We start from the raw sequence: 27,646 nt of genomic DNA on the forward strand, positions 1-27,646 counted from the left end.
ATTATGTGATGAGATGTACGCCGGCTGCTGTGTGGACTTGATCATAGCAGACGAGCAGAATACCTCTTATGCCTTTTTTATCATCTGACTGAAAGGAGGTATGCCATTAAATGTGGCTCAACACTCTCTCTCTGTTTCTGGAACTTTCCTGTAAAACTCCTGCTAATATAATGCTGCCAGGCAACAGATGTAGCACCAGCAAATATACGTACATGGTTTTGACCAATATCATTTTGAAAAAGGATTAACTTGCCCAAAGTAAAATCTGATAGCCAGAGGATAATGTTGAAACTTACCATATTAGGATTTGAAATGGCTTCGATACAAGCAGATCTAAATGTAGTGTTGTGCAGGTATACAGTATAATATAAAATTGTCAATCTACCTAGGAAAGCCATCCATCCTCTGAATGCTCTAGGTCTATAGTTTGTGGCTGCAAAGTTTCATGAGGCTGTGATTATCCTAAAGGTCACCACAGGTCAAATTTAAAAAAAGAAAATTTACTCACTATAATGGCTACTATGGGGAATGACATCATCACACATGAATACAGTTGGGCTCATTGGATCCACAAGAGTCTCAGCTTTCCAGTGATACCTAAGTTATGTAATGCAAAAGAGTGTTTAGGGACCGCAGCATGCAGAAATATTCAAACATCATTTTTGAATAGGCAAAAATAACACATTTATTCTGCATTAAAAGAAAACTGCATTGTTTTTGCTCAAAATTGCATGTGATTATCATAAAGTGGGTATGTCTGTAAAGGGGGAGACTCATGGGTACCAATAGAACCCATTTACATTCACATATCTTGATGTCAGAGGTCGAGGGACCCCTTTGAAAATGGCCAGGTCAGTTTTTCCTTGCTAAAATTTAGCCCATCTTTGGAGCGTTATTTAGCTTCCTTCCCGACAAGCTAGAATGACATGGTTGGTACCAATAGATTATTTAGGCTTTTATAGTTTGATATGATGTATGTTCCTTCCAGCTCTTAAACTGAACCTGTTACAGCCTCTGAAAGACAGTAAAGTCTGTCGGGATCGCCCGTGATCCCGCGGGTCTCAGGGGGGTAAACACGTCTTTATGTTGTGTGTTTTCTCTAAAGCTTGCCACCTACTTAAAATTCTGCACTTTATAGGCACTCAGAATAGAACCCATAATCATTGTAAAATTGACAACCCTGAGTCAGCTCACATTTTTTATCCATTTAGTCTTTTACAGAAAACAAGCAACCCAGATTTCGATGCCTGTCAGGCAGGTGCACGATCTCTTGTTTTTTATCGTGTTGCATACTGTATTTATCTCCAGTCCCTCTAGGACCAGACGGCTGTTTCCTCACTGTTACTTCAGCTCTCTGTCTCTCTTTATCTCATCACCATCCGCTCGCTGCTCACGAGTCAGAGAGGGGAAGGAAAGCATTTCTCTTGTTCATTAATAATTCAACCCTCCAGATTGGAGGACTTGATTTCCTTATTAAGCATATTCCATTCACAGTTTGCTCTGCATTGGCACATTAATTCAGCTCATGTGTCAACAGCTAATTGATTGAGTAAATTAATACCAGCCCCGTTATCGATCAGCTATTTGTTATTATGTCCGCCATAATGGATGTGTTACTGAGCTGATGTGACCTCCAGCTCTTTTTACTCAGCCATCGAATGGCTTAAGATGCGATGCAGTTTCAAGACACATCAAAAACATATAAGAGACAGAGTTGATGCCTATAAATGATCAGTGTAATCATTAAGTCACCAGTGTAGTTTGTTCATTTATTCATTGGAATTAAAAAGCATCAGAAAAGCATATATAGACTTTCTACAAAGTACATAGATGTATCTCAGCTTGGTGTAATTTCGTTCTAGTTTCTCTCTCTCTCTGGTATTTGGGCTGAAATTCAATAAATAAATCCAATAAATAAATACAGAGTCTATATTGTGATCTCAGCAAGTATTTGCACAATGTTTTGCCTCAGAGTGTGATTACTTTGGATGTGAAGTGACACAGTAACTCGACGCTAAATTGCAGACTGCCGGCTTTAATCTGAAGGTGTTTTTTCAGCCATACTGAATAAACGTATTTGCTCCTTTTCCATGAGCGCAAAGCATATTTGAACAGATTAAATCTAGAGGAGATAGAAAAGTAAGATAAATACAGAGAAACCCACAGAATGCATCGGTAAACATCTTAATGTGTGCTAAGTAAACGCCTGCAATCGTGGCACACTCTCTGTGTAGCCTTTCTTTATTCCAGTGTGTCTTCATGAGGACTCAGCAGGGACTGTGCTCCAGAACAGGCTGCTAGTTTACTTTAGCAGGGTTAGATTAATGCAGGTAAACAATCACCTGTGCTATCAAAGTAAATCTGATCCAGCTCATCAGCCCCTGTTCCTCATAATCATTGTACTCGGCAGTAGTACTTGAAGTTTGTCATCAAACATTGGGCCTTATTCACCAATATCTCCCTAAGTTTTTCCTTAAATTTGTTCTGAAGAAAGGTCCCTAAGAAAAGTCTACGTCAGAATCACGACGTGTTCTTAAACTGCAGAATTGTTCGTACCTGTGTTCTCAAAATGATGAATCCCATTTCCTCTTAAGTTGAAGGCGTGTGCCAATTAATTGCTATTAGCAGGTAAACGCCTTGCCAATCCCCATAAAAGGGCATGAGACTTCATGGCCGTGTGCACACACACAGATTAAAAAGAGAGAATTAAGTCAGGAATGGCCAAAGGAAAGTCTAAAGAGGGTGGAGCACCGGACCAAAGTTTATAATATTTGGTAATCGGCAAACCAATAATCAAGTAAAAATGATGATAAATGATGCTGAAATAGAAAGAGTGTGTTATTCTCTCATAGTTCCATACATTTCCTACCATGTGGAGGTATGGTGGTGAAGCCCATACAAAACCAACACTAATCACATGTTCATGCTACAGAAGAGAGCTGTAAGAATTGTAAACCGACAGGATTATTACAAACCAACCAATTATTAACATACAGTACATGTTTTAAAAGTTTGTGATCTAGTTAAGCTTAAAACTGCAAAGAAAAAAGCACAAAATAATCTTCTTCCTGACTGTATTCAGAGGTTATTAGAAATTAGAGAGAGCCAGTTTGAATTTAGGGGAGTAGTTATGTTTAAAGGTCTTATATTATGCTCATTTCCAGGTTTATAGATGTATTTTAATGTTCTACTAGAACATGTTTACATGCTGTAATGTTAAAAAACAACCTTATTCTTCTCATACTGTCTGCCTGCATAAAGCCTCTTTCACCCTCTGTCTGAAAAACTCTGGTTCAGCGCCCGTCTCCTCCCAGTCTGCTCTGATTGGTCAGCGTTTCCGGGTCTCTGCTGTCAATCAAACGCCCTCAATTCAGCGTCACTGTCTGCCCCGTCTTGCAGCCGGAGAGTGCAGAGAGCAGAACACGAGACAGTTTGAGCCAGCTATATGGAATCAGCATTTCTACCGTGAATAATAATTAACTAATTAAAAGTGGGCGGGGTCACTTGGCTAGAGGTTGTACCGTTCCACCAGGAAATCCTTAAATGGCCTTAAAAAAAATCTTAAACGTGATCAGGGGAAGTAAGTTCTGATCAGCGTTCTTTAAGATACATTTTCTGAGAGATGGAGCTGGAGAAAAAGAGAGAGGATGGTCTTCTCTGACACTATGGTGGTCTGCAGACACACCAGGGACAGATATTGATGTTCAAAAGACATGGTAAAGTGCATTTTGCATAACAGGTGACCTTTAAAACAAAGAATTACAAATATGTAAGAATACGCAATAACCAGTTATTTTATACAGACATGTCAGCACTCAAATGTGAGTAAGTGGGCTCTTGAGTGTACGTAGATTCTCTTCTTACTTTAGAACAAATCTCAAAAAAGAAAACATCGGGCTTTAAAAGGTGGGTTTTAAGAAGAAATTTCTTCTTAAGAATGGTTGTTGAATGAGGCCCAGTGTTCCCACAGAGATAACAACGGAGATAAACATTCAAAATAAAACAAAATGAAACCAAGTGAGAAAAGATTCACAACAAAATAACAACATAAAATAAAAATCTATTATTGTTCCATTTTATGCCTCGTTTATTGGAAATGGAATTACGGTTCCTGCTTTTTTTTTTTTTTTTTGCTCCTTGAATGAAGCTTTTAACTAAGTAGTAAAGTAACACCATACTGCACTTAAATTTAACTGTGTGCCAACTCAAACTTGTGCTTAGTTGTTAATTGTGTTAAGAAGAGTTTCCATCACTAAAAAGCAAATGCACGATTCCTTTGTGTCTTTGATTGCAGCGTTACAGAATGACAGAGAAGAAAAGGATAGCTTTTAATCAAAAGAAAAAAAGAATTAGCTGTAGTGCACTCAGTGCCAACTAGAAAGAAATCCTGACCTCTAGAAATGTGTGGTTGCTAATACAAAAAAGGCATCTTGTCATTTTTCATTCTTGAATGGATATTTTTTAATCAAGTTATAATTAAAAGATAACAACCAAAAGACACTGATAGGGTGGATGTGCAGGAAAGGAGCTACTCCATTTATCACTCTCACTCTCTTCATTTCTCTCTTCATCCCTCACTTATTCTCCCCATTTTCTCTCTCTCTTTGTCCTTTTTCCAGAGCACATTTAAGTTCAAGTCAGAGAGTGATATCCACTTGGCCGAGCATCACAAGCAGGTGTTGTACGACGGCAAGTTGGCAAGCTCCATCGCCTTCACCTATAACGCCAAGGCCACCGACGCCCAGCTCTGCCTGGAGTCCTCGCCGAAAGAAAACGCCTCCATCTTTGTGCACTCACCGCACGCCCTTATGCTACAGGTCAGTCGCTGTCACTATCCTATGCATTGATTGATTCATTTCTGTTGCACTCATTTTAAAAATGTCAGTACAACGTCCTTTATTTGGTTTGTATTATCCTCACAGGATGTTAAAGCCACAGTGACTCACTCCATCCACAGTGCCATCCATTCCATCGGTGGGATCCAGGTGCTCTTCCCGCTCTTCGCTCAGCTGGACTACCATCAGCTCAACGACAGCCAGGTGGAACCCACAGTATGGTGAGAAGTAGAAATGTTGTCGCTGTACAACATCAGTTCGCTCTTTGAAAATCTGAGTTGATGCTTTGGAAATTATAAACATGAAATTGTAAATGAGAAAAGCTCAGTTTGTGAAGTTGCTGACTTTTTTTTTTTTTATCCCTAAAGGGATAGTTCGGGTGTTTTGAAATGGGGTTGTGTGAGGCACTTATCCATAGTCAGTGTATTACCTACAGTAGATGACGCTCAGGGCGCCCCCAGGCACGGAAGCAAAGTAATGTACTGCTAATGTACTGCTGTGGACAGGCCAACTCAGTTTCAGACGGTCCTTTCTGACGGGAAACTGAAGCAGGTGTATCCATCTATGCCCTCTTCAAAGCCACCAGACTCCATTTAAATAACCTATAATTTTACCTCGCGGAACATGGGGTTTGCTGGTCTACCACTGCCTCAATCAATTAGTTTGTTTGGGAATCCGAACTAACCGAAACCACACCAATAACACAAACAAACTAACTGAGGCAGCGGTAGACCAGCAAACTCCCCTGTTCTGCAAGGTAAAATTACAGTTTTTTTCAATGGAGTCTGGTGGCTTTGGCGAGAGCAAAGATAACAGCTTCAGTTACCCGTCAGAAACACAGTGGTTGTTAATTATTATCACTATTTTTGTGGTGTTGTGGTTACAAGCAGTAAAATCCGAGCGCAGGAAGTGACATCTTGATGATGAAGTCTCTAAAATCCAGAATTAGAGTAGGTGTCTGTTGGACAAACAATATGGTGATATTACATATATTTCTGCATTTATATACTGTGTTTTTTCTTGTGTACATTGGTCAACATGTACACCAATACCAATATATCTGTCTGCCTGCTTATAATAGCAGCCTTGGTCAAGCTGTAGTCCAGTTTTCCTTATTATCTCTACTCACTGGTTCAGACTCCTCTCATCCCCGTCATCTGAGCTGGTCAGTCCAAAGCTCCCCCACTGTGCCCTGGATGGAGTCTGAGCTCTGCTCTAATCCGGTGTTAGTTCAGCGACAGCAGCAGCAGATAGAGGCGGGAGTGGCCACACAGCAGCACACCGCCTCTGTAGTTTCCTCTCATCTCTGCTCCCTGCCCCTCGCTCTCTCTCGCTAGCATGTCGAGGGTCTTTCCCTCTCAGTGTGTGACTCTCCCCAACACTCGGTTTGTCCTTGCCTCAGCTTTTTAGATTGAGTCCTTCTAAAGACTGTGGAGCTGAGGAGTTTAAAAGCTTCTGCAACAATTAACTCTGTGTAAAGCCCATGGATCTGCTGTTTAGCAGTTCTCAACAGCATCCTAGAATAGTGATTTCAAAATCATTCCTTTTAATAAACATCTAATCTCACGTTAATCTGTGCCACGTCGAATTCCAAACGGCAGTGATATAACATCAGTCTGCTCTGCCAAATAGGAAGGATGCTGTGCTCGCAGTTAAGGATCAGAGGCTAAACCAAGAGCGCACACAGTTGACTGTTCAGGGCTCAACACTAACTTTTAAAAGTGGTTGCTATAGGCTGCCGACCAGGCATCAGCTTTTCCTGGACCAAACTTAAAATTTTGGTTGCCATTTTTAGTCACCTTATAATTTGAGTGATTAAAATATTATGCAGTCATATGTCATCTTAATAATGAAAATGTATGTATAAATGTCATGTGTATGTTGTACATGCTTTGCAGTATAATTTTCCATCCAGCTCAAAAATGCGGGGATGCCTCCCAAGACCCCACAGACAAGCAATTTAATTTGCTCCATCATTGGCTCAAATGGTACGTGTCCACATGGGGCGTTTCCCAGCATTGGAAACTTGATTGGCTGCCACTAGGTACGAGGCACCTGATTGGACGAATGCTTTCACTCGTGGTCTGCTGCTCCCAGCTTTCACACTGGAACCAACAGGGTGGCTTGTTTGGAAACTTTTTTTGTCGCATATTACGAAAATAGTTCTCGGAAATAGGCGTGCAGTTGCAGAATCTGTCTTCATTTTAGATCGACAATGGGAGTTTCCACAGACGGCGAGTTGCGCCGGACACCCATGATTTGCCCAGACCTCAACTTTATGCAATTGAGGAGCGGCCAACATGATGGTCTATCTCTTGAAACGCAACACTACTCTACCAGAATGCATTGCACGGCTGCTTACAAAGACAATGAATGGGATGTGTGGAAAGGATAGATCCTGTGGACACATACCGTTAGTGTGTGCACGCGAGTAAACGCACCGGCGCACGTGCAGCAATGTTTGGTTCTGGGTTTGACTGTAACAGCAATATTTAAATATCACTAATACAGCAAATATTAAGAATTTATTTATCTTGGGGTACACTTTTTTTTTAATATGTGGTTGTTAACCAAAGGCCAAGAATTGGTCGCCAATTTCTCAAAAGGGTTGCCAATGGCAACCTAGCAACCCTTACTGTCGAGCCCTGCTGTCACCCACGTCTGTATGTTTTCCCTTTGGCTCAATGGACGCTAAGTTGCAGTCAGCAGTGAGAAAGGAGCCACTGCAATCAGACATGGTAGACACAACAGACCCAGAGCAGAGCGGAGTTCACATTCGATCGTCTGTGAGTTTGTATGCATGTGGTGTATGTGCAGCGTCTATGGGCAAGCCTGCACAGGAGTGATTGTGTCCTTGTGATTGCCGCGCTACAGCGGAGGCCACTAGAGGATGCGAGGGAAAGCCGATTAAGAAGTGCCACCGAGCACCACTGTCACTCAGCCAAAGGCTTCAACTGAAAAGCCCTCCAACAAAGAAAAAAAGCGTCTTCAGTGCACTGCCTTGCCCCCTTGAACCCTTTCCCCCCACCTCACACACATATATACATACACACCCTGTTAGAACTCGCCCCCCTGGACCGCTCTGTCCCCAGACAGCCCCCGCCTTTTCTTCTGAACTGAAGAGGGATGAAAGCGGTGAGCTACAGTTCCCAGCTGATTGTTGACATCCTCTGAAAATTACCTTGTTTTTTTCTCCTCTGCCACACTGTCTCCTCATGCTGCTGTAGTTTCTAGAATAACTCCTTCACCACCTGATGAGTGTGGTAATAGATGGCTATTTTATCCCGGTGTGAGATGTTACAGTACGTCTTCTTGTTTTGCAGTGCCACTCTCCTGGCCTTCCTGGTGGAGCTGCTCAAGAGCTCCGTGGCCATGCAGGAGCAGATGCTGGGAGGGAAGGGCTTCTTGGTGATTGGATACCTGCTGGAGAAGGTACGCTAGAGCCTCCGTAACATATCGCAACTATTTCCTAACCTCAGTACCACCAAAGAGTATAGAAGCAAAGAGACGAAACTCTGGTGCTTTTTTTGACCAAAGACGCTAGATGGCGCCATTTTGGACTGAAAACGCCAATGAGTCTGTGGATGTACAAAAAAAGTCGACTGTAAATCAAAGGAGAATTTTTTCTTTGTTAAATCAACTTCCCAGTGTGAACACTTAATTTTACAACTTTTAGGATTTAATGATTTAAATGAAGGATATTTAACAGCTGAATCCAGAGTTATTTTCCTCGCCATAATGAACCATCAGACCCACGGGACTGCACCGCCCTGCACATTCATATGACATATCTGGTTCTGCCAGCTTCCTGCTAGCTGTATGCGGCTGTAATAATGGATATATTGGCTGTAATTCATCACTTTTATTATCTCCTGATACACCCATGGGCTGTATTCTATCTGTACACAAACAACCGGCTATTGGCCAGTTGGCTAGTAGTGCTAACAGCATGACACAAACAGAATTTAAAGTAGTTGTAGGCTATTTACTAACACGCAGGGCAAAAGCATAGGACACAACCTCTTCTACATCCATAGTCTGTGGTCTATTGGACTCCATTTTGGATCCTTGACATGAAAAAGTTTGAGATTGCTCTCAAAATCTGTGTGCTGGATTTTCCTAACTTCCATTTATGTCCATCGCTAACTTTATGCTCCTCTGGGAAGCAGCAGGGCAAAAAAGTTTAATAATTAAATAAGTAAGTGAGTAAATAGTTATAGCAGTATGCATATTTATAATATTTTTTATTGTTCAACACAGGCCATTTCGGTAGAGACATTAAATATATGCCAATAAAATATTAATAATTTAGTTTTACTTTTGTACGTCACTTTCAGTCCAAAATTGCGGAAGCGTAGTTTTGCTGCTACACGCTGATGTTGCAATGGAACGAACCAATTGACCTTCACTTCATCTCAATATACGTTCTTTGGTACCACATCAGTTCTCAGGAACTTACCATTCATAATTAACCGATTTCAGCTCACCCATAGAGACACCGTCTTGTTTTGCTCTCAGGACAACATTATAACAGAGATCCCAATAGTCTGGTTACAGGCTGCTCATCACAACAACGTTTTGTCTCACTTTGAAAAATTAATGTGTCCAACTCCTTGTTTCCTTCTTGAGTGAAATGATGAATGGGAAATGATACACTGATTCGCAGAGTTTTGACAAATTCTTCTCTTAAAAAGCCCATCTGCTTATGAAACTTCTTTCACCCTCCCCACTATCAAGGTACTCTGTCAACAGTTTGATCTTCCATCGCCTGTAGCAGAGTCCTGAATGAGTCTTTGAACTAAACCGAGCTAGAAGAAGAACACCACAAGACTATTTCTCCCTACCCCCCCTGGTTTTTCTCTTTCTGCATCAATCTTTATTTACCCATTTTGTGATGCAGATCTAGCAGCTTGCCGGCCTCCCCAGAGTGCTGGCTCTTTTAGAGCACTGAGAAATGACTCCACTTTGTCACTCAGTGACTTGCCTGCCTGCCGGCTTCAGCTGCTGTTAACTAACAGCCAGGCAGAGTCGGCACCTGAGAGCTTTTTTTTTTTTCTTGCTTCCTTCCCGCTGCCAGGTTTCACACTTCCACATATCGCACCATCTGTTCGTGATCTGTTTATGCCACACCTCCCCTTCTCCCCGTGCCTTCATTTATCCCACTCTCCTGCCCTCTCCGAGTCCCCGCCTGGGCAGAGAACAGGTGCCAGACAGGAGCGGCGACGATATTCTTCAAAGTGAAATCCTCTGCAAAGTCAAGCTTCTACAACTTGCCCGAATTTTGTTTGAACTGTTTTTTTTTTTATTCAGTATCTTGACAGAACGACTAAGTAGACCAATTCATTACCTATGCTAACATGCTAACCTGCTGCTACAGAGTACAAGTAGAACACACGGAACCAAGTGATCCTTTAACTGAGCCTAGACATAGAGAGAGAATTGACATAACTTTGGAGGAACAAAATTATTTCAACTATTGTTTTTATCATAATATTTTTAATTTATCAACCAAAATGCATCTAACATTTAAACAGCACATAAAGCAGACGGAAACAATAGAAACATTTAAAGGAACAGTGTAAAACATTTCCGGGGTCTATTAGCAGCAATGGAATATAATATTCATAACTATGTTTTCAATAGTGTACAATCACCTGAAACTAAGAATCATTGTGTTTTCTTTAGCTTAGAAAGAGTCCTTCATATCTACATAGGGAGCGGGTCCGCCATGTTGCACCGCCATGTTTCTACAGTAGCCCAGAACGGACAAACCAAACACTGGCTTCAGAGAGAGCCTTTTGCATTTTTATGTAACCTGAAGGCCACCGTAGTTCTCCGACATGCTTGTGAAACAGGCAACGTGTGCCACAGAGTGCAAAACCGTGGTACCGTCAGCCGCCATCTAACTTCCGTTGCTCCTAAAGTAGTGTTATTATGGTATGGATGGCCTCTGAGCGAGGCGTTACCACTGTTTTGCACTCGGCGGCTCACATTACCGCAGTCTTGGAAAGGGAGGAGTGAGAGGAGGGGTACTCAGTTGGTTGCAGTCTGCAACCAAACCACTAGATACCTCCAAATCCTACACATTGTACCTTTTTAAGGCTTACAATTATAAATTGTCAGAAAATTGCCTATTGCACAGAGCCCAAGACGACATCTTCAAATGTCTTTTTTTGTCTGTCTGTCCAAAATCCAAAAATATATAGTTTATTATCACATAATAAACAAAGTAAAGCAGAAAATCCTCACAATTGAGAAGCAAGAACATGAGGCAGTTTTGCTTTTTTAAAAATCCCCTAAATGATTGATTGATTATCAAAATTAGTTGTCGATTAAATATTGTCAACATCCACTCCTCTGCTGCTCCAAGGACACACTTGTTTTAGACACAGTTTGAGTTGAAGAATACATCTACTTTTGACCACAGTGTGTCTCAGTATGTCATCCTTCCTGCCCACATTAACACCATCCACTCTAATGAACACTGTCACATGGCTGCTGTGATATTACATAACACGCCAAATCCTACACACTGTCCCTTTAAAGACCAACTTTAATGTCAAATTAGAAATTCAGATTTGAAAATTGCAGACTTAAATGGTGAGTCATATTAGGCTGCATGCCAACTACTTTTCTCTTTTGCTGACCACATCTGTAATTTACTAATGCTTCTACCTGTCATTCAACCCAAAATGAGCCACCTTTGTGTTTTCTATTGATGGGTACTGCAAAGAGACATTTCATCAACAGCTACTTATAGGGTGTTGCTCTTCACAATGCAGTCAGGAATGATAAATACACGCTTACAGCAGAATAGGCTTGGCGACATCATTATAATTTAACGTGACTTTGTGCTTCTTCCTCCAGTCATCACGTGCTCACATCACCAGGGCCGTATTAGAGCTGTTCCTCTCCTTTGCAAAGTATCTGGACGGCCTGACTCACGGGGCACCGCTGCTGAAGCAGCTGTGTGACCACATCCTCTTCAACGCCGCCATCTGGATCCACACCCCCGCCAAGGTGAGCTCCTGCAGGTAACTCGGCACATGAAGGGACAGGAGTCTTGCATGTGAGATGAAGTGGATGCGTATCAGGAGCACTCTCAACCACAGAAGGCGTCAGTAATTCCTTCGCGTCGTCATTGCTTTTGTAAAGACGAGCTTGTGAAAGGAAATAGTGGAAGTGGAAATTTTTCATGTTAAGCATGTATCACACAGCTTAGGTGAGATTCCCCCACGGCACCAAGTGTCTGTGTGGGTGGCAATAAAACAGAGTAGTGGGGAAATATGATTGCATATATTTTTAATAGTGCAACTCATATTAATGAGCCAAATGAAAAACTATGTTGACTCGGTTGAGTTATTATGAGAATATTAATGCAGTTTTGTATTTAGGGCCCAACTGACATCGACCAAACCTTTGCCAAGTGTCTGAGGAGTGAAGTATTTATAAGACATTTACATGGTTGCAGAGTTCATCACTTGCTTCCACTTCCCTGTCTTCAACTATTTCTTAAAAAAGAGTTTTTTTCCCCTCCCTCTCCTTTTTTAAATAATGACCCATGAAAAAACGGGATGAGGTATATCAAAGGAGCTGAGTTTGTGTGGCAAATACATTTGCCTCAGGAATGCTGCTGGTGGGCCAAGCCATGAATAAATAAAAGGGGGAAATAAATACAAAAGTGTCTGGAGGCTTGCCTGCGACACTCCTCCAAAATAGAGCATGGAGAAAGAGGGAAGAAAAAAAAATGAGAGAGGTAATGAAGTGGGTTAGAACACTTTTAGATACAGCGGCACAGAGAGAGCTGCACCGGCTCTCTTTCCCTTAGGACACGTCACAACGTCCACGTTTCCTCTGTCCCTATCCCCCCGAGCTGCACGGGGTACAGAGAGCCGTGCTGCGTGAATGATGGCAGCGTGCAATATGCATTAATTACACCGGCCTACTGACCTTGACCCAGTAGACAAATAAGATTTTGTAAGTGCATTTTACTTCTTCTGTCCTCGTGGAAATTACATTACAACAGCACAGTGTTCACTTATCTCCAGTGTTTAATTTCAGCAGCCTCAAACCATATCACATCACGCTCACATCGTAACCGCGCCGCCCGCCGCCTTTCATCATGACTCGTTAATATCCTATAATTTACGACATATGGGAAAAGGCCTCTCCGTATTTATAGCTAGGATGACTGTGGTGGGATTAAGGATTCTTGTCAGGTCTGTCGCTAATTACAGAGGACATGCTAATCATCACCGAACAGAGTGGAGCTGCGACAGTTCTGAAATTGAGTAATACAGGGTCAGTGGCCATCGCTGCCATACACCTGCAAGGATAATAGGCTCAGCTGGTGCAATCCACTGCGGTAAAATGTCCTGGTTAGTCTAAAACAGGGGTCTCCAACCTTTTTTCCTCTGAGAGCTAAATTGACAAAATGAAAGTGGCCGAGAGTTACTCATATTTTATATTATTAGTAACATTTATTCACATTTCTCAGCTCCACCCAAACCAGCTGAATAAGCTTCTTTTGTGTGAACATTTAGAAAATGTTGAAATCCAACACTCCAACATCTTAAAGGGACTGTTTGTAAGAATAAGAAATTGGTTGTAACAGCGACACCTGTGGCCATTAAGTCAACGAAAGTCAGCATCCTGTTGCTTGCGCTCGCCCGTTTGCACGCGCTAACTCAATGTGAGCGAGCATCCGTCAAAACGGCGAGGCGAAACACGTCAGCTAAAACCACAATAACACTCTATATTTCACCTGCTTAGCAGTAATGTTAGCTGACCAGACGAAGGTCTCTCCATGAACCAATGCTGATCCTAGTGTTGGCTTTTCCTGCCTCAACCTCCCGACCGCGGCCGGAGGGAACGGGAGACACCGGCAGCCGGTTGGAGACGATAAAGTAACTCGTTGCGGTAGGAGCTGCAGCATTTATTTCTGCACAAACGTCCACTGTACATTCACTAGATATTCTCAGAGCTAAGCTAACTCTTCTGCAGGGTGTAGTGTGTGCGCCATGCACGTGTAGAGGTGGAGCGCGGTGTGTGAGTGAAGGCAGGCAGAGGAGCAGAGTACAGCAGAGACTCCGGCCCTGGAGACCAAAGCTACGGTCTCCCCTGCGTCCTCCGACCGCGGCCAACACTGTTTAACAGACGGGCATCACTAGATATAACTTTGAGGTTTTGGTGCTTCCGTGTAGTTTGTGTTGGAGTCTGAGTCTGAACAGCTTAGCCACACGGGAGCGTGCATGGGACACCGACCCGGATTGATTTATACGTGTAAGAAGTTACAAACAGTCCCTTTTAAATTCAGCAGCATATGTTTTTTTCTGTATCGATTTCTTTACATTTTCAATGTGTCAAGCTCACACTATTACACTATTCACATCAGATTAATGTCAGAGAAAACACAACAATGTTGTTACTTATTTTACTTATTTTCTGGCTGTCCACATATCACTGTATCACATCACTTCCCTTCACATTCCCTTCATCATCTGTAGTTCACATGCATGTATTACATGCACTCAGTCTTTTGAACAGTTAGTGAGATGACTCGCACTGCATGGAGGCATCAAGAGAGGTACGCTGGAGTGTATCCACTTAGGTTCACTCTTATGGACTCATTTAAATGTTCATCTGTCAGTCTTGTTCTGAACTTAGATTTCATGACATTCAAGACAGCCAGCTGGGCCGTATCGCTGGAGTCAACCGACTCATCACACTGGATGGAAAACCCATTTGCACCTGTCCATGTCCCGTTCTAGCTGCTCCACAGCATCCGCAGACAGCGCAGACACTCTCCTTGCCACAGTATTAGCACCGAGTTGGACATCGGCGATAGCAAACATAATATCTGTCTTACTTTTATGGTCCTTGAATAACGTTTCAGCCACCGCAGTCATCACCTCTTTTACAATGCCGCCATCGGTGAAGGGTTTTTTGTACTTCGTTAGGATGTTTAAAAACGAACGAAACGCACTTTAATTGAAGCCTCTGTTGCTGCGTTGGCCTTCTTCTTCCTCGGTTTGGTAAACAGAGACTGTCGTCTTTTAATGTTTTCAGCTCCTTTACCTTCTCTGTTCGTAGACTGCTACCAGCAGGAAAGCAGCGTAACTCGTTTAATTGACAGCTGATTGGCAAATAATCAGTTTGTGTCAGAAGGGGGCGGGATGTCTGTGAATTGGACTGGATAGAGATTTAGGTTTACCAAGTGACTTTGTCTTATCAAATTTGTTTACATATTCGCAAGCTACTGGTCGCGAGCTACAGGCGACGTGTTGGAGACCCCTGGTCTGAAAGGTTCAGGGGATTCATTGGTTTATATAACCATCATTTATAAATGGTAAATTGATAGCCAATTAAACTTTAGTTCATCAGTTTACTGTTAACAAACAATGAAATTATAATTAATTATGTTTATTAATTATTAGTAATGCTATAATTTAGTTTATCATTAGTTTGTAATATGAAATAATTAGTTTTAAATTATATATTGTATCATAGCTGATAGGAGACAATAACAATTACATTCTGATTACATTAGGAAACTATTCATTAAAGCAGTAGTGGATAGAATTGGAGCAAATATGATTTTAAATTATAAAACATCACTATATCCTGACAGTAGTGCATGAGACAGGTACTCTGAATAAAATCATGTGCCTGTGTGTCCTCCGGTTCTCTTAACAGCATCGGCAATATTTCACAGACCGCTCTCTCTCTCTGAAATGACCTGTGATTGGCCAAAGTCTCCCGTCAATGACTAGATTTTCTAAAGCCTGAAAACAGAGCCATGAGGAGGAGCAGAAGTCTAGTTATCTCTCAGAACACTTGAATTACAATATGCTGAAAGGTTATTATGGAATTTTTGCCCAATGATGCCAAAAACATTCTGCCTACCCCCTTTAACAGTTTATTCTTGCACAAATTATAACATGACTATATTAAGTTTTTGTTAATGATGACGAAATGATTAGTAAACCTTCATTTGTAAAACGGAGAGATGGACCAGAAACCAATTATTAACCATTGACACGTTTATCGATGCTTCACAAAGTATATATTAACCATTTAATAAGGTATTATAATCATCAGTTGCAACTTTATAATAGCCATTCAAATAATGTGTATAGTCACGTTACAAACCAGTTATTACCATTAACAACGTGTTAAAAACATCTGGTCCATCCATTTATATACAGATGTTTTTCAAACGATTCCTTAAAGGTTTACAAATGATTCAACACAGTGATCGTTAACAAATACTTAATGTAGTATATAAAATGTTATGTGTGCAACAATAAACTGTTAAAACAACATTAATTGTAGCATTACTAATAATACGTAAACGTTATTAATTATCATTTCATTGTTTGTTAACATTTAAGTAACTATTAACCAAAGTTTAATGAGCTATCAGTTTACCATTTATTAATTATGGTAATTGTAAAGTGTTACCAGTTCATTACGCTGTGCTCTGAATAACATTAATACATTAATACATGTATGTGTTTGTGTTCCCACTCCAGGTACAGCTCTCTCTGTACACATACCTTTCTGCCGAATTCATCGGCACGGCAACCATCTACAACACAATCCGTCGAGTGGGCACCGTGCTGCAGCTCATGCACACGCTAAAGTACTACCACTGGGCCGTCAACCCCGCAGACGGCAGCGGCCTCGCGCCAAAGGGACTCTGTGAGTATATTTAGCGTTTTGGAGTTTTTTCAGCGAGCTAAGTTTACTTGCTTTTTTTTTTTGCTATGGAATATGATTTGATTTGGGTTGTTGTTTATACATAAACTGTTTCCCATCCATATGAAGGCTCGTCCAAGTGAAGCTCAGTGTTTTGGAAAGGACACGATTGGGAGGGAACCAATCACAATCATTGTGTGCAGTCGCAAAGCCTGCCATCAAAGTGTCTTCCTGAAATGGCAGCGGCTCCCCCACATTTGAGATGACTCATCTCCACATGGAAGCACTTGCCTGTCAGCCGTTAGGACCGCGGCCATCGCCGGAGATGACAGCGAGGCAGACACGCCGCATCAATACTGTCATCCCGCTAGGGTGCTTGGTGTGGGTGTCAGGCCTCTGAAACCTGGGCCAGTAGTATGACTGGCACCGTCTCTCTGTGAAACAACAGTACGTCACTAAGCAGGCTGGGCTGGAAGGGAAAGTGTCCTTGAACTGTCATTTCCTTTTTGCTCTCCATTATTCTTTTCTAGAACTCCCTGTGTCGTAGTAAAGGGGTTGTTTTTTATAATGGTACTGAGAGCTGAGTTTGTGCTGCACCAAGGCCTAATGAAATCTACTCCCTGACAACAGTGATGTAATCCTTGTCACACAGTGATATGTGATTTCTTACAAAAAGGCTTTTCCTTTACTTCCGTTGACATTGTTAGCACCACCAGGGACTGAAGTTAGCACCCGGCAAATGCAGGTAAATTGTTTGCAGTGGCAGGTAAAATCGTCATACTGTCCGCCATAGATGGAAATAGAGAATCGGTTCCCATTGAAAACAGGTTCCTCTTTGGCATCTCATGCCTTTGTGACTATCAATTCCTCTATATTGATGCTTTCCAGGGGCTGCACGGTGGTGCAGTGGTTAGAACTGTCGCCTCACAGCAAGAGGGGGTCACAGGTTCAAACCCGGCTTGGGGCCCTTCTGGGTGGAGTTTGCATGTTCTCCCCGTGTTAGCGTGGGTTTTCTCCGGGTTCCTCCCACAGTCCTAAAATAGATTATTTGACACTTTATTTGATAGGTTAATTGTTGACTCTAAATTGCCCGTAGGTGTGAATGTGAGCATGAATGGTTGCGATAGTCTCGCAACCTGTCCAGGGTGTACCTAGCCTTCACCCACTGTCAGCTGGGATCGGCTCAAGTCCCCCCTGCAACCCTGAATAGGATAAGCGGTTACAGATAATGAATGGATGGATGTATAATGACGCAACGGCACACGCATGCCATCTCATATTTCAGTTTCTTTGGGACCAGAGTCATGGCGGAGAGAAAAAAAAATCGTTCTACTAAACCTGAGGGGATGCATCCTATTTTTCCCTGATAATGCTACACTGTGAACAACAAACCTGTGTTGAACTCGGCAGGAGGAGAGTTAGTAACGTTACCTGTTAGCAGCCGGTGGCTACTAACGTTAACGGAGGTTCCATTGAGTTACATTATGGTCCGTTCAGTAAAAATTACTAAAGGGCGAAGGTAAATTCTAACTTCATCATGATGTGTTCAAATGTAATCTTGTAAAATTAAGTTTTTGGTGAGAAACTTGAATAAATCCAGTTGTTTGTGCTGTTCACAGCAGTATAAAATTGATATTAGAGAGAGAATTAACACCAACTGTAAGGAGCTTATAATACTTCATTAAAACTAGAGATTTTTTTTTTCAAAGCAAATATTTAAATAAAAAATACAATCATTTATTTCCTTATCATTTGAATTGTGTTTTATGCAAATAACCACTATAGATGACAAAAACAAAGTACAGTACCCTCCCACCCCTGAAAAATAGGGCTCCCTTGGAAGCTACGGTGTAATCCAAACACTGTAATTAACCGTGTATATAATGTTTTTTGTGTAAAATATATTGAACATTGAATGACATCAGATCTGAAATGTTATTCCTTTATTTAGCGCAGAGATTTCAAAAGTGGCAGATAAAATATCTGTGTGGTAGACCAAAAAAAAATACTTGCCTGCCACAATGGCAGCCAGTGAACTTAGTTAATCTCAGACCCTGAGTACCATTAATAATTAACATCCCATTTATTAACACTGCAAGATGAAAACAAATGCTCACCGGCAGTGTCAGAGTTGCAGTCTATTTATATGCCGCAACCAGGCACTTGGCCTACATTCTTGATCTACTAGCTGGGAGTGATCCTAATTGATTTCCCACTAATAGAGGTAGTGACTTCTAGACTGAGGTTAGCTGGGATAATGTGGGCACACACATCTGTAAGTTAGGTCAATCCACACGCCCCTCAATCACATTTTTTCCTGATTTTAATTTGTTCCTTATCCCGTCTACTTACACGGTGCGGTGTCCCTTCTTATCCCTTCTTATGCTGTGCAAGGAGACTTTACAAGAATTACGAAGTGATGAAAGCTCCACCTATCCAGAGCTCATGTTCTAGTACGACGAGCTATATTTAGCTCGGTCATCAGAGGAACTTTTCTCATGACTTTATTTCTATCACGGCCATCACGTCGGACACTTTCGGCAGGTTTTTTGTTGCTTTCACCGCTGTTGAATAATAGATTTGGATGTCGGAATCACTTGTTTGGGAAATCTGATCTGTGTAGCCTCAGGCACTGCAGCATAGCTCTGCTTTGTGTAGGAGCAGCACAAGGCCGAGCAGTCTTCTGATTTGTTAAGAGTCAGAGAGAGTCAGAGATGTCAACAGGGGTTGTCAGGGTTAATAAAGACATGATGTGCTATCGTGTAGTTACTGTAGTTCCTGCATTTTATTCACGCTATACAGGAGAGTCCCACAGTAATAATAAGTGCAATTGTTGATTTAAGCTGCCACATGGAACGATAGGTGTAGATGTCTGGGTTAGGTGCCAGGCTGAGGCAGGGTTTTTGGGTGACTGGCCATGGTCCATTGCCAGAAAACAGCAGATTGCCACCTCTGGGTTATGAGAGGAGCTCAAGAATCTCAGAGTTGTGATCATGAATGAGGAGCATGAGATCAACAGGTTCATTGGTCAGAAGTAATGCAGGCACTGCTTTGAACTCACACGGTGAAGAGTGAGCTTAGGTTGAGGAAAAGCCAGTGGGCAACCTAAAGGGTCTGAAAAGTGAAGCCAATGTGGAAGCTTGTATTCTTGCTAATAGCCAGCAGGGGGCGACTCCTCTTCTCACCTGATTTATTACCTCAGTAAACATTGTAAACATGAGTTTATGGCCCCAATGTCTAGTTTCAAGTCTTCTTCAATACAGCATGATGTTCGTTTAGTAAATTATGGTCCAATTTGGAGTCAAATAAACCATAAAGCAGGGTACGCTTTAGGGCGTGGTTACCTTGTGATTGACAGGTCGCTACCATTGTGTTGTCCAGTCTGGGAGTTGTCCTCGTTTTCGTCTTGCAGCTTTAACCCTTTCACAGTGTGTTTTCAGTTCGTGAAAAGTTAATTGTAACATGTTGGACGCCTAAAAATGTCATATTCAGCATTTGGTTGTACTTAGCTCCACCCTCTTGTGTCACTTCTGGTTGCAAAAGACCAAGATTGCGACGGCCAAAGACCAAGATGGCGACGGCCAAAAACCAAGATGGCAACGGCCAATTGCCAAACTCGAGGCTTCAAAACGGCAGTCCGTAAACCGATGGGTGGCGTCACAGTGACTACGTCCACATCTTATATAGATTCAATGAGAAAGGCTCTTGATTTACCAGTCTATCTCCCACGTTCATCTATAGTCATGAGTTCTGTATGGGGACTGAAAGAATTGGTAGCCCAAATGAGGTTCCTTCACAGCTTCACACAAACTTAGGAACAAGGTGAAGGGCTCTGACAGATATTTTTCAATTACAAAGAGGTGCGCCTATACACATATCCGACTCCATCCATCCATTAACTTTACCCATTCTTATCCTTCCTTCAAGGAGCTTCCTAGTCAAGCCTTTCCTAAATGCATCCCTCTCAAACACAACTGTAAACATAGTGCTGATTGTTGTTGAAGCCTTAGGAGTTTGTAATGGCCTGAGAAAATGGCTGAAATCCTCTGGAAGACATATCTCCAAATGGATCGCCTTCCTGCTGTGGGTAATTTTCAGAGTGGGGTCTGCTTCCACCGATCTGCGCTCACTTTGGCAGGTCACTTTTTCCTCTCTGTCCTTCTAAACTGAGAAATGACCAAACAGAGAGAGAGAGAGCCAAGCAGATAATGAAGTGTTCAATTATAAGGACACAGAGAACACATTTAAAATGGAGCTCCTCCAGCTACTCACTCTGTTTCTGGAAGTGCCTCCTCTTTTCTTTTTCTTTTTTCTCCTCAGGTCTTAATAGAGAGTGCTATCAAATTAAAGCCATGTATCATCCAGTTATACACAGAATCACTGCAGGCACTCGCAGACAGATGCCCATCGCTCAACTGCTCCAAGTCTGTGATACGTACCCACAAGCCAACACATAATCTGTCTCGATCTCTATCACTCCCCCTTTGTCTCCGTCTCTGCCCTGCCTCGGTTTTACTAAATAATGAGTAATGAGACGGGCATCAAAGCTGATCGGCCAGTCACCACGTTCAATTCAAGCTGGTTCTGTCTTGTTCCCTTTACAAGAGAAATCACCAGTGACAGACGTGTGGGTGCTTCAGAGGAATAATCTGAAATCCACTGGAGCAAATGGAGGTTAGGCGGTGCATTAGAAAAGTTGTTGAGAGAGAGATGGGGTGCTTCACCCATTACATTTTTATCTTTTTCCCTTTGTGTTTGCCGTAGGTGTGTGTCTTCTGAAATGTTTAGTCATTGCCGCTTAAAGGGGCTCTATGTAAGAATCAGAAATTGCTTGTTAACAGTAACACATGTGGTCGGCAAGTCAACGACAGTCAGCGTCCTGTTGATCGCGCTTGTGCTCGCACTACGTAGACTCCGATCATCGGCTAAAACAGTGAGGCGACACACACGACACTGAACGTGATTGACAGGCATCATGTTGATTAACGTTAGCAACATTAGCAGCTAAAACCACAATATCACTATATACATTTCACATTCTTGACAATAATGTTATCTTACCAAACCAAGGTCCCTCCATGGATCGATGTTGATCCTAATGTTAACCTTTCCTGCTTCAGCCTCCCCTATCGTGGCCAGAAGGCACAGGGGAGACATCGTAGTTTTGGTCTCCCGGGCAGGAGTCGATAACGTTAACTCACTCCGGAGCCCCGTCACTTCGCTCAGCGGCAGGGAAACAAGACACATTTCTGTACAAACTGGAACTTCTACTGAACATTCACTTGATATTCTCAAAGCTAAACTAACTCTCATCTGCTCCGCTGCTCGCACGTTTCCTCACACACTCGCCGCCACTCTCTCTCTCTCTTGCTTCACCACTCACTTCCCACGTGCACACACACTCTTCGTACTGGCTCTGCTATTCTCCCAAAACACTAGTTTTCGCTCGACGTTGGTTGACATTCCTGTTTTACAAAACAGGCTTCACTTGATATGACTTTGTTTTTTTGTACTTCCGTTGAGTTTGTGCTGAGTGTCTGAGTTGTGGCTCGTCGTTTTATCCCGGAAAAAACTGCCCGCATTCTTCACATTAAATCAGTCTACAGGCTGATAGAGGAAACCCAGAAAGCCGCAGAAGGTCTAATTTTTTAGGATAGGTTACAACGTGTTCACACATTGGCAATAAAAAACGATTAAAAAATGTTTATATGTGTAAAAAGTTGCATACGGTCCCCTTAAAAATCCAAATACTCCAGATGCTCTAAACAGAGCTGTTTAAGCAGGCGAAGCATATGTTAGTTACTTGAGACGAATTCCGGAAACCAATTATTGATGCTGTGATTAAAAACACTTGTTGCATTAAAGTATTTTATCAGCATTCGTTTATTTAAAAGCATTTAGGGAGTGAAAACATAATTACTCTGGTTTTATATTTAAAGCTTTACGCAGAACGCATGCTATTGTGTGCATGCCGCGACTTTATTACCATCGGTTATACGCCGAAATAAGATTCCCGCATTAATCACACGGACATAAATAGTTTTTCAATAAACTCGTTCTCCTCGTGCCCTTGGGATGCAGCGAGTAAAGCAATATGTGAATGAGAAACAAGAGCCGTGCAGAGCCGCTGAGCATAATTGGTTGTGAATAACTTGGAATGCAGTGGCTGCGGTAATAATGTTCTTATCATCCCCTCCACGTCAGGCTCTGTCCCCCGCGCTGGGTTTTCCCTCTCTCACTCTATTAATCAGCGTCAGGATGCAGCGACGCTCGCCGTCCTCCTGCAACCTCGGGGAGCCTCGCCATTGATTACATCGACTGGCTGTTGGAGCGGCGGGATGGTCAGGTGTCTGCCGCCGTCGTATCTGTCATCGTGGCACTGTCCCCGTTTCGAATGAACATGTGTCCAGCCGAGGTGGAGGTTGGAGTTTATCAGGGCTGAGAGGAAAGGAAAGACACTGGGCAAAGTGACCAATTTTCCTCCTTGCTGTTGTATCTGGCCCAGTTAATACGTCTGCAAATGTAAAAGATGTTGTCAGTGTGTTTACACCTGGCTGGCTGCACTGGATGAATAAGAAATGAATGAATATATGCCAGGTGCTGCAGCCAAAATGGAGCCTTTGTGCTACAGTGAGAGTGCTGCTAATCTCAAGGGGATTCATGTTTGTATTGTTATAAGTGGTAATGTATGCCATATCCTGTATTTTCTGATGTGTGTGTGTGTGTCTGAACAGCTCTGTGTTGTATTGATCTGCCTGTTGCTGGAGCCCACTACGTGCAAATACCTTTTGGTTAAAAACAAAAGAGCTCTGCATATTGAATTGGATCTGACCGTGTCAAAATTAATTCTTGTGCCAACCAAACCAATACAGCAGCAGCATCAGCAGCAGCTCTGTGATATGACAGCTAATCAATGCCGTCTGTCATATTCTGTCATTCTTCTATATTCGCACGACGTACATACACCCGGCTGACAGCGTTCAGCCCGTCAGATGTTGAATGAGGTTCATGACAGAGATGGATCGCGATGCGGGGCTAACTTCAGAGTGCCAAAGTGACCTTAAGTTGGCAGAGGCATTCTGGGTAGTTTTAATGAGATGTTGGCCCGCGTGATGGGCAGGTGCGACCTTGGGCTGGCTGCCTGGGCACTGTGTTGTGACCAAGGCTGCCTGGGAATCTGGGATACAACACAGAATTTGGATGCAGCACGAATGATAAATACATTTCGGTTGATCATTCAGAATGACGTCTCCTGAACTTGAAGCATGCTATTTATATCAAATATATTCTACTTTAATTGTTGAAGTGCAAACTCTTCTGTGTTAACAAAGTGGAAGATTGTCTCTTTGTGCCACACTTCCTGTCTGGGTTGTTGGAGAAAACATTTGATACACACATTCAAGGTGAATCCAGTAAATCAGTACAAAGCTGATGAAACAGTGAAGGTGTCTTTGAAGGTGTCACTGTTTTGTCTGCTTTTTTTTTTTTTCAAAAGCTCAAAGGAGTAGAATACAAGATGCCAATGAGAGAAATATGTCATGGAGGGAGTTGGTCTGATACCAATACAAGTATCGGAAATGCATCCGAAACTGCCCCAAATTTCGGGATCAGGTATCACGAGTACGCCAGTCTATGCACCGTTCCGATACCATCATTTATTAATTCAGAAAAAAATCAACTTGAAATCAATTCTTCTTCGCCGCTCCAAAACAGAAGCCTTCACTGTGCTGTCGTCCTGGATGTATCATGGCTGCCACTGGCAACTACTGTTTTAGAGCAGCAAAGAAGAACTGATTGCAGGTAGTTTGTCACGTGACAATAATAATAATAATAAATAATAACTATATATATATTTTCATCACGCTGGGATCGGATCGGTACTCGGCAACGGTCGAAACCGCAAGTTCAGGTATCGGGAAGGAAAAAGTGGTATCGGAACAACTCTGAAAACATATCGAAATGCAACTTCATATGAAAATTAACCAAAAATAACCCATAACCTATAACTTTAAAATTATAGACAAGACTGGAAAACAGATAAAAGAAAACAGGAAGATCTCTTATTTGGTTTCAATTCCTTCTCAGTTTTATTGCTTCTCTTCCCTCTCCGACTACAGATGGTCCAAGGCCGACCCAGAAAGAAATAATTTCTCTGCGGGCATTCATGCTTCTCTTCCTCAAGCAACTCATCCTGAAGGTACGTCCCACCTGTCTTCATGCCTCGCAGCCGCTCACACGACTTGATTTTGAGCTGCACGGAGGAAATATGGAGATTGTCAACTCTCCCCGTGTTATCCTTTAAAACGGTCCGTCGGTTTGCTCCTTAATGAATTCACTGCTATTTATTAATTTATTTCTTCCAAAAAGTATGTGGAAGTAAAACCAGTTGTGCTGAAACAAATGTAATGAATTCATTATTCAGTTTATATCATTATTTAATTATTTAAGTTATTTATCAAGATACCAAAACATTGTTGGTTCCAGCGGTTTATCAGACAAGGTTCAACCTTTTAAGACATCGCTCCAAAAAAAATGTACGACAGGTATGTTGAGTTATTTGGCGTTTTACTGACTAAATGAATTGAATTATTTAATATAATATATAAAACAAATTGCTCTGTAACAGAGTTCTTTAGGGCAGGGGTTCTCAAACTTTTTGAGGCCAGGGACCCCTTATAGGGGAGAAAACTTTCCAAGAACCCTCTCATAATTGTCACTGATTAAGCATAATGCTTACTACAATTTGCACTCTTAGATGTCATTGGAAACATTTGTTTTCTAAAACCTTTAAACCTAAATACCTCAGACCTGTTTGATAGTGATAAACAGAAATATATTTCAATTTGTATCATGTTAAAGCTGAAGTAGGCCAGATTGGAACAATGATTAAAAAAAGTTATTTTTATAAAACGGTCGCTATATTGTAACAGTAGTACATGAAACAGGTAACCTGAAAGAAATCATGTGCCTCGGTGTCCTCCGGTGTCCTCCGGTGTTCCTAACGGCATCTGCAAGATTCCATAGACCGGAGGAAAACAAGCAGTACAGCAGATCTGAGGTCCGCTGTCCAATTGCCGTCTATGAAAGTCGGACGTCAATCACTCACAAACTCCGACCAAACGGTCAAACTAGGCAGCGCTGATCAAATATGAATCAATATTCTGTTACTGTAATGCCTATTTCTCGCCTCAAATGTTTTCAGAATCATCTTGTAGTGTACTGTTTAGCTGTAAAATGAGAAAGTTTGTGAAATCTGGTGAAGGAACGCAAAGTTCTGGTCACATGACCGGAGCACAGCCAATAGGAACGTTCTGTCAATGAACGGCCTGTGATTGATCATAGTCTCCCGTCACGGGCTAGATTTTCTAAAGCCTGAAAACAGAGCCATGAGGAGGAGCAGAAGTCTAGTTTTCTCTCAGAACACTTGAATTACAATATGCTGAAAGGTTATTATGGATTATTTGCCCAGTGATGCCAAAAATATACTGCCTACTGCCACTTTAATACCACTTATATACTTTTAAACAGAGGGTAATTTTATTCAAACTGCATTTGGACTCAATTTGACAGCATTTCTACTTTTCAAGTAATTGATCTTAAAAGCTTTCAGAAAACGAACAGTAGCGAGACTGACACAGTCCTAATAAATCCAGTAAGTTTAAGACTTGCCAGTCTAAAGCTGACTTTCCGTCAGTGCTTCAACTTAATAATAATAATGAACTTATTTCTGTGTGTCACAATTATATCAGAGTTTCTAATATGGTTGGGAGTAACAGACACAATGTGCTTGTTTTATTGCTGCAAATGGTCCACATCTGTAGATACTCACTTTTTAATGATACAACATCATTTTATAATTTATAGCAAATTACAGAGTGCCACGGACTCCTGGGGGTCCCTGAACCCCACTTTGAGAATCTCAGCTTTAGGACATGGCAGATATACGAGGGAATTTTAACACTAGACAGCAAACAGGCTTAGTCTCTACATGTTGCCACCAGGCCAAACTTCTCAGGCAAACAAGTTATCTGGCTGGTTGAATCTGTTTTGTTGCAGAAACCTAAATTATCATCACATGTTTATCGGTTGCACAACAATACAACATGACACACTGGAGGCCAAAACACTTAAGTGTTCTTCCTCCAGTCTTCTTTTTAACTCTATCAAATGAAACATACTGGGATGCTTTTTGAATATTTGCAGACACACTCTGTCTACCTTTGCAATGCAATGACTCTTCTCCAATTATTTTGCCTCGTACGTTATTTAATCTTTCATCTGTTTTTGTATTCTTTCAGGACCGGGGTGTGAAGGAGGATGAGCTGCAGAGCATCCTGAACTATTTGTTAACAATGCATGAGGTACACGAGAGTCTATCCTTCCCTGCTCCAAGTCAATTCAGTCAGTGTGTTAGTGGGCCACTTTACTGCACCAAACTACAAGGTCACATTTCACTTCATTTATTTTTGCCACTAACCAGCCGGCTGAGTGAATCATTTCAATCAGCAAAGTATTTTTCCATTGTGCCACTGCCCCCTGTACAGCTGTAAGGTGTTCCAGTTTACAGGTGATGGAACTGCAAGGCACATAAATCATGTCTATGCTGCAGTTGCAGTTACAGAGTTTGAGCAAAGAACACAAACTTTATTCTCTTCTCCGCCCGCTCTTTCTTTTTCTATCTCTCATTGTCTTCCTCTCCTGGTGTGTCTGCAGGATGAGAATCTGCATGATGTGTTGCAGTTGGTGGTGGCCCTCATGTCTGAGCATCCAGCCTCCATGATCCCCGCCTTCGACCAGAGAAATGGAATACGGTAAGCCCCTTAGGGGGAGACACAATCCCTTCGCCGTTCAGGCCCAAAATGAAGAGGTGATTTCACAAAATAAACCCAAGCACCTGAACACCTACTCTGTTGCAGTGTGCCGTCGTGATGCATAAATAATTCATAAGTTCAGCGAGGAAAAAAAAAAAACCCTATGCATGGAAAAGTAGCAATATTTACATATTGATTTGACAATATGACACCGATGATCAAACTAACCCCGTGTGATCCTATAAAATATAAATGCACACGCGACTTGTGAGTTCCGAGGAATTCATCGTGGAAGGGCTG

General features: G+C 42.0%; 1 protein-coding gene across 2 annotated transcripts in view; it reads left to right on the top strand.

Moving 5' to 3' along the window:
• LOC141770603 (neurobeachin-like) overlaps positions 1–27,646 on the top strand; it is a 286,789-nt gene that overhangs the window by 101,626 nt on the left and 157,517 nt on the right. The window contains exons 9-16 of one of the 2 annotated variants that reach the window (XM_074640308.1): positions 4,620–4,817; positions 4,923–5,056; positions 8,159–8,267; positions 11,703–11,855; positions 16,370–16,538; positions 24,653–24,732; positions 26,834–26,896; positions 27,249–27,346. In XM_074640308.1, the coding sequence (XP_074496409.1) occupies positions 4,620–4,817; positions 4,923–5,056; positions 8,159–8,267; positions 11,703–11,855; positions 16,370–16,538; positions 24,653–24,732; positions 26,834–26,896; positions 27,249–27,346 (1,004 nt within the window). Of the gene's footprint in view, positions 1–4,619; positions 4,818–4,922; positions 5,057–8,158; positions 8,268–11,702; positions 11,856–16,369; positions 16,539–24,652; positions 24,733–26,833; positions 26,897–27,248; positions 27,347–27,646 lie in introns of those variants that run through there. The other variant, XM_074640306.1, reaches the window with a different exon arrangement.

Source organism: Sebastes fasciatus, chromosome 7, assembly GCF_043250625.1.
Source record: "Sebastes fasciatus isolate fSebFas1 chromosome 7, fSebFas1.pri, whole genome shotgun sequence".
NCBI classification, from domain to species: domain Eukaryota; kingdom Metazoa; phylum Chordata; class Actinopteri; order Perciformes; family Sebastidae; genus Sebastes; species Sebastes fasciatus.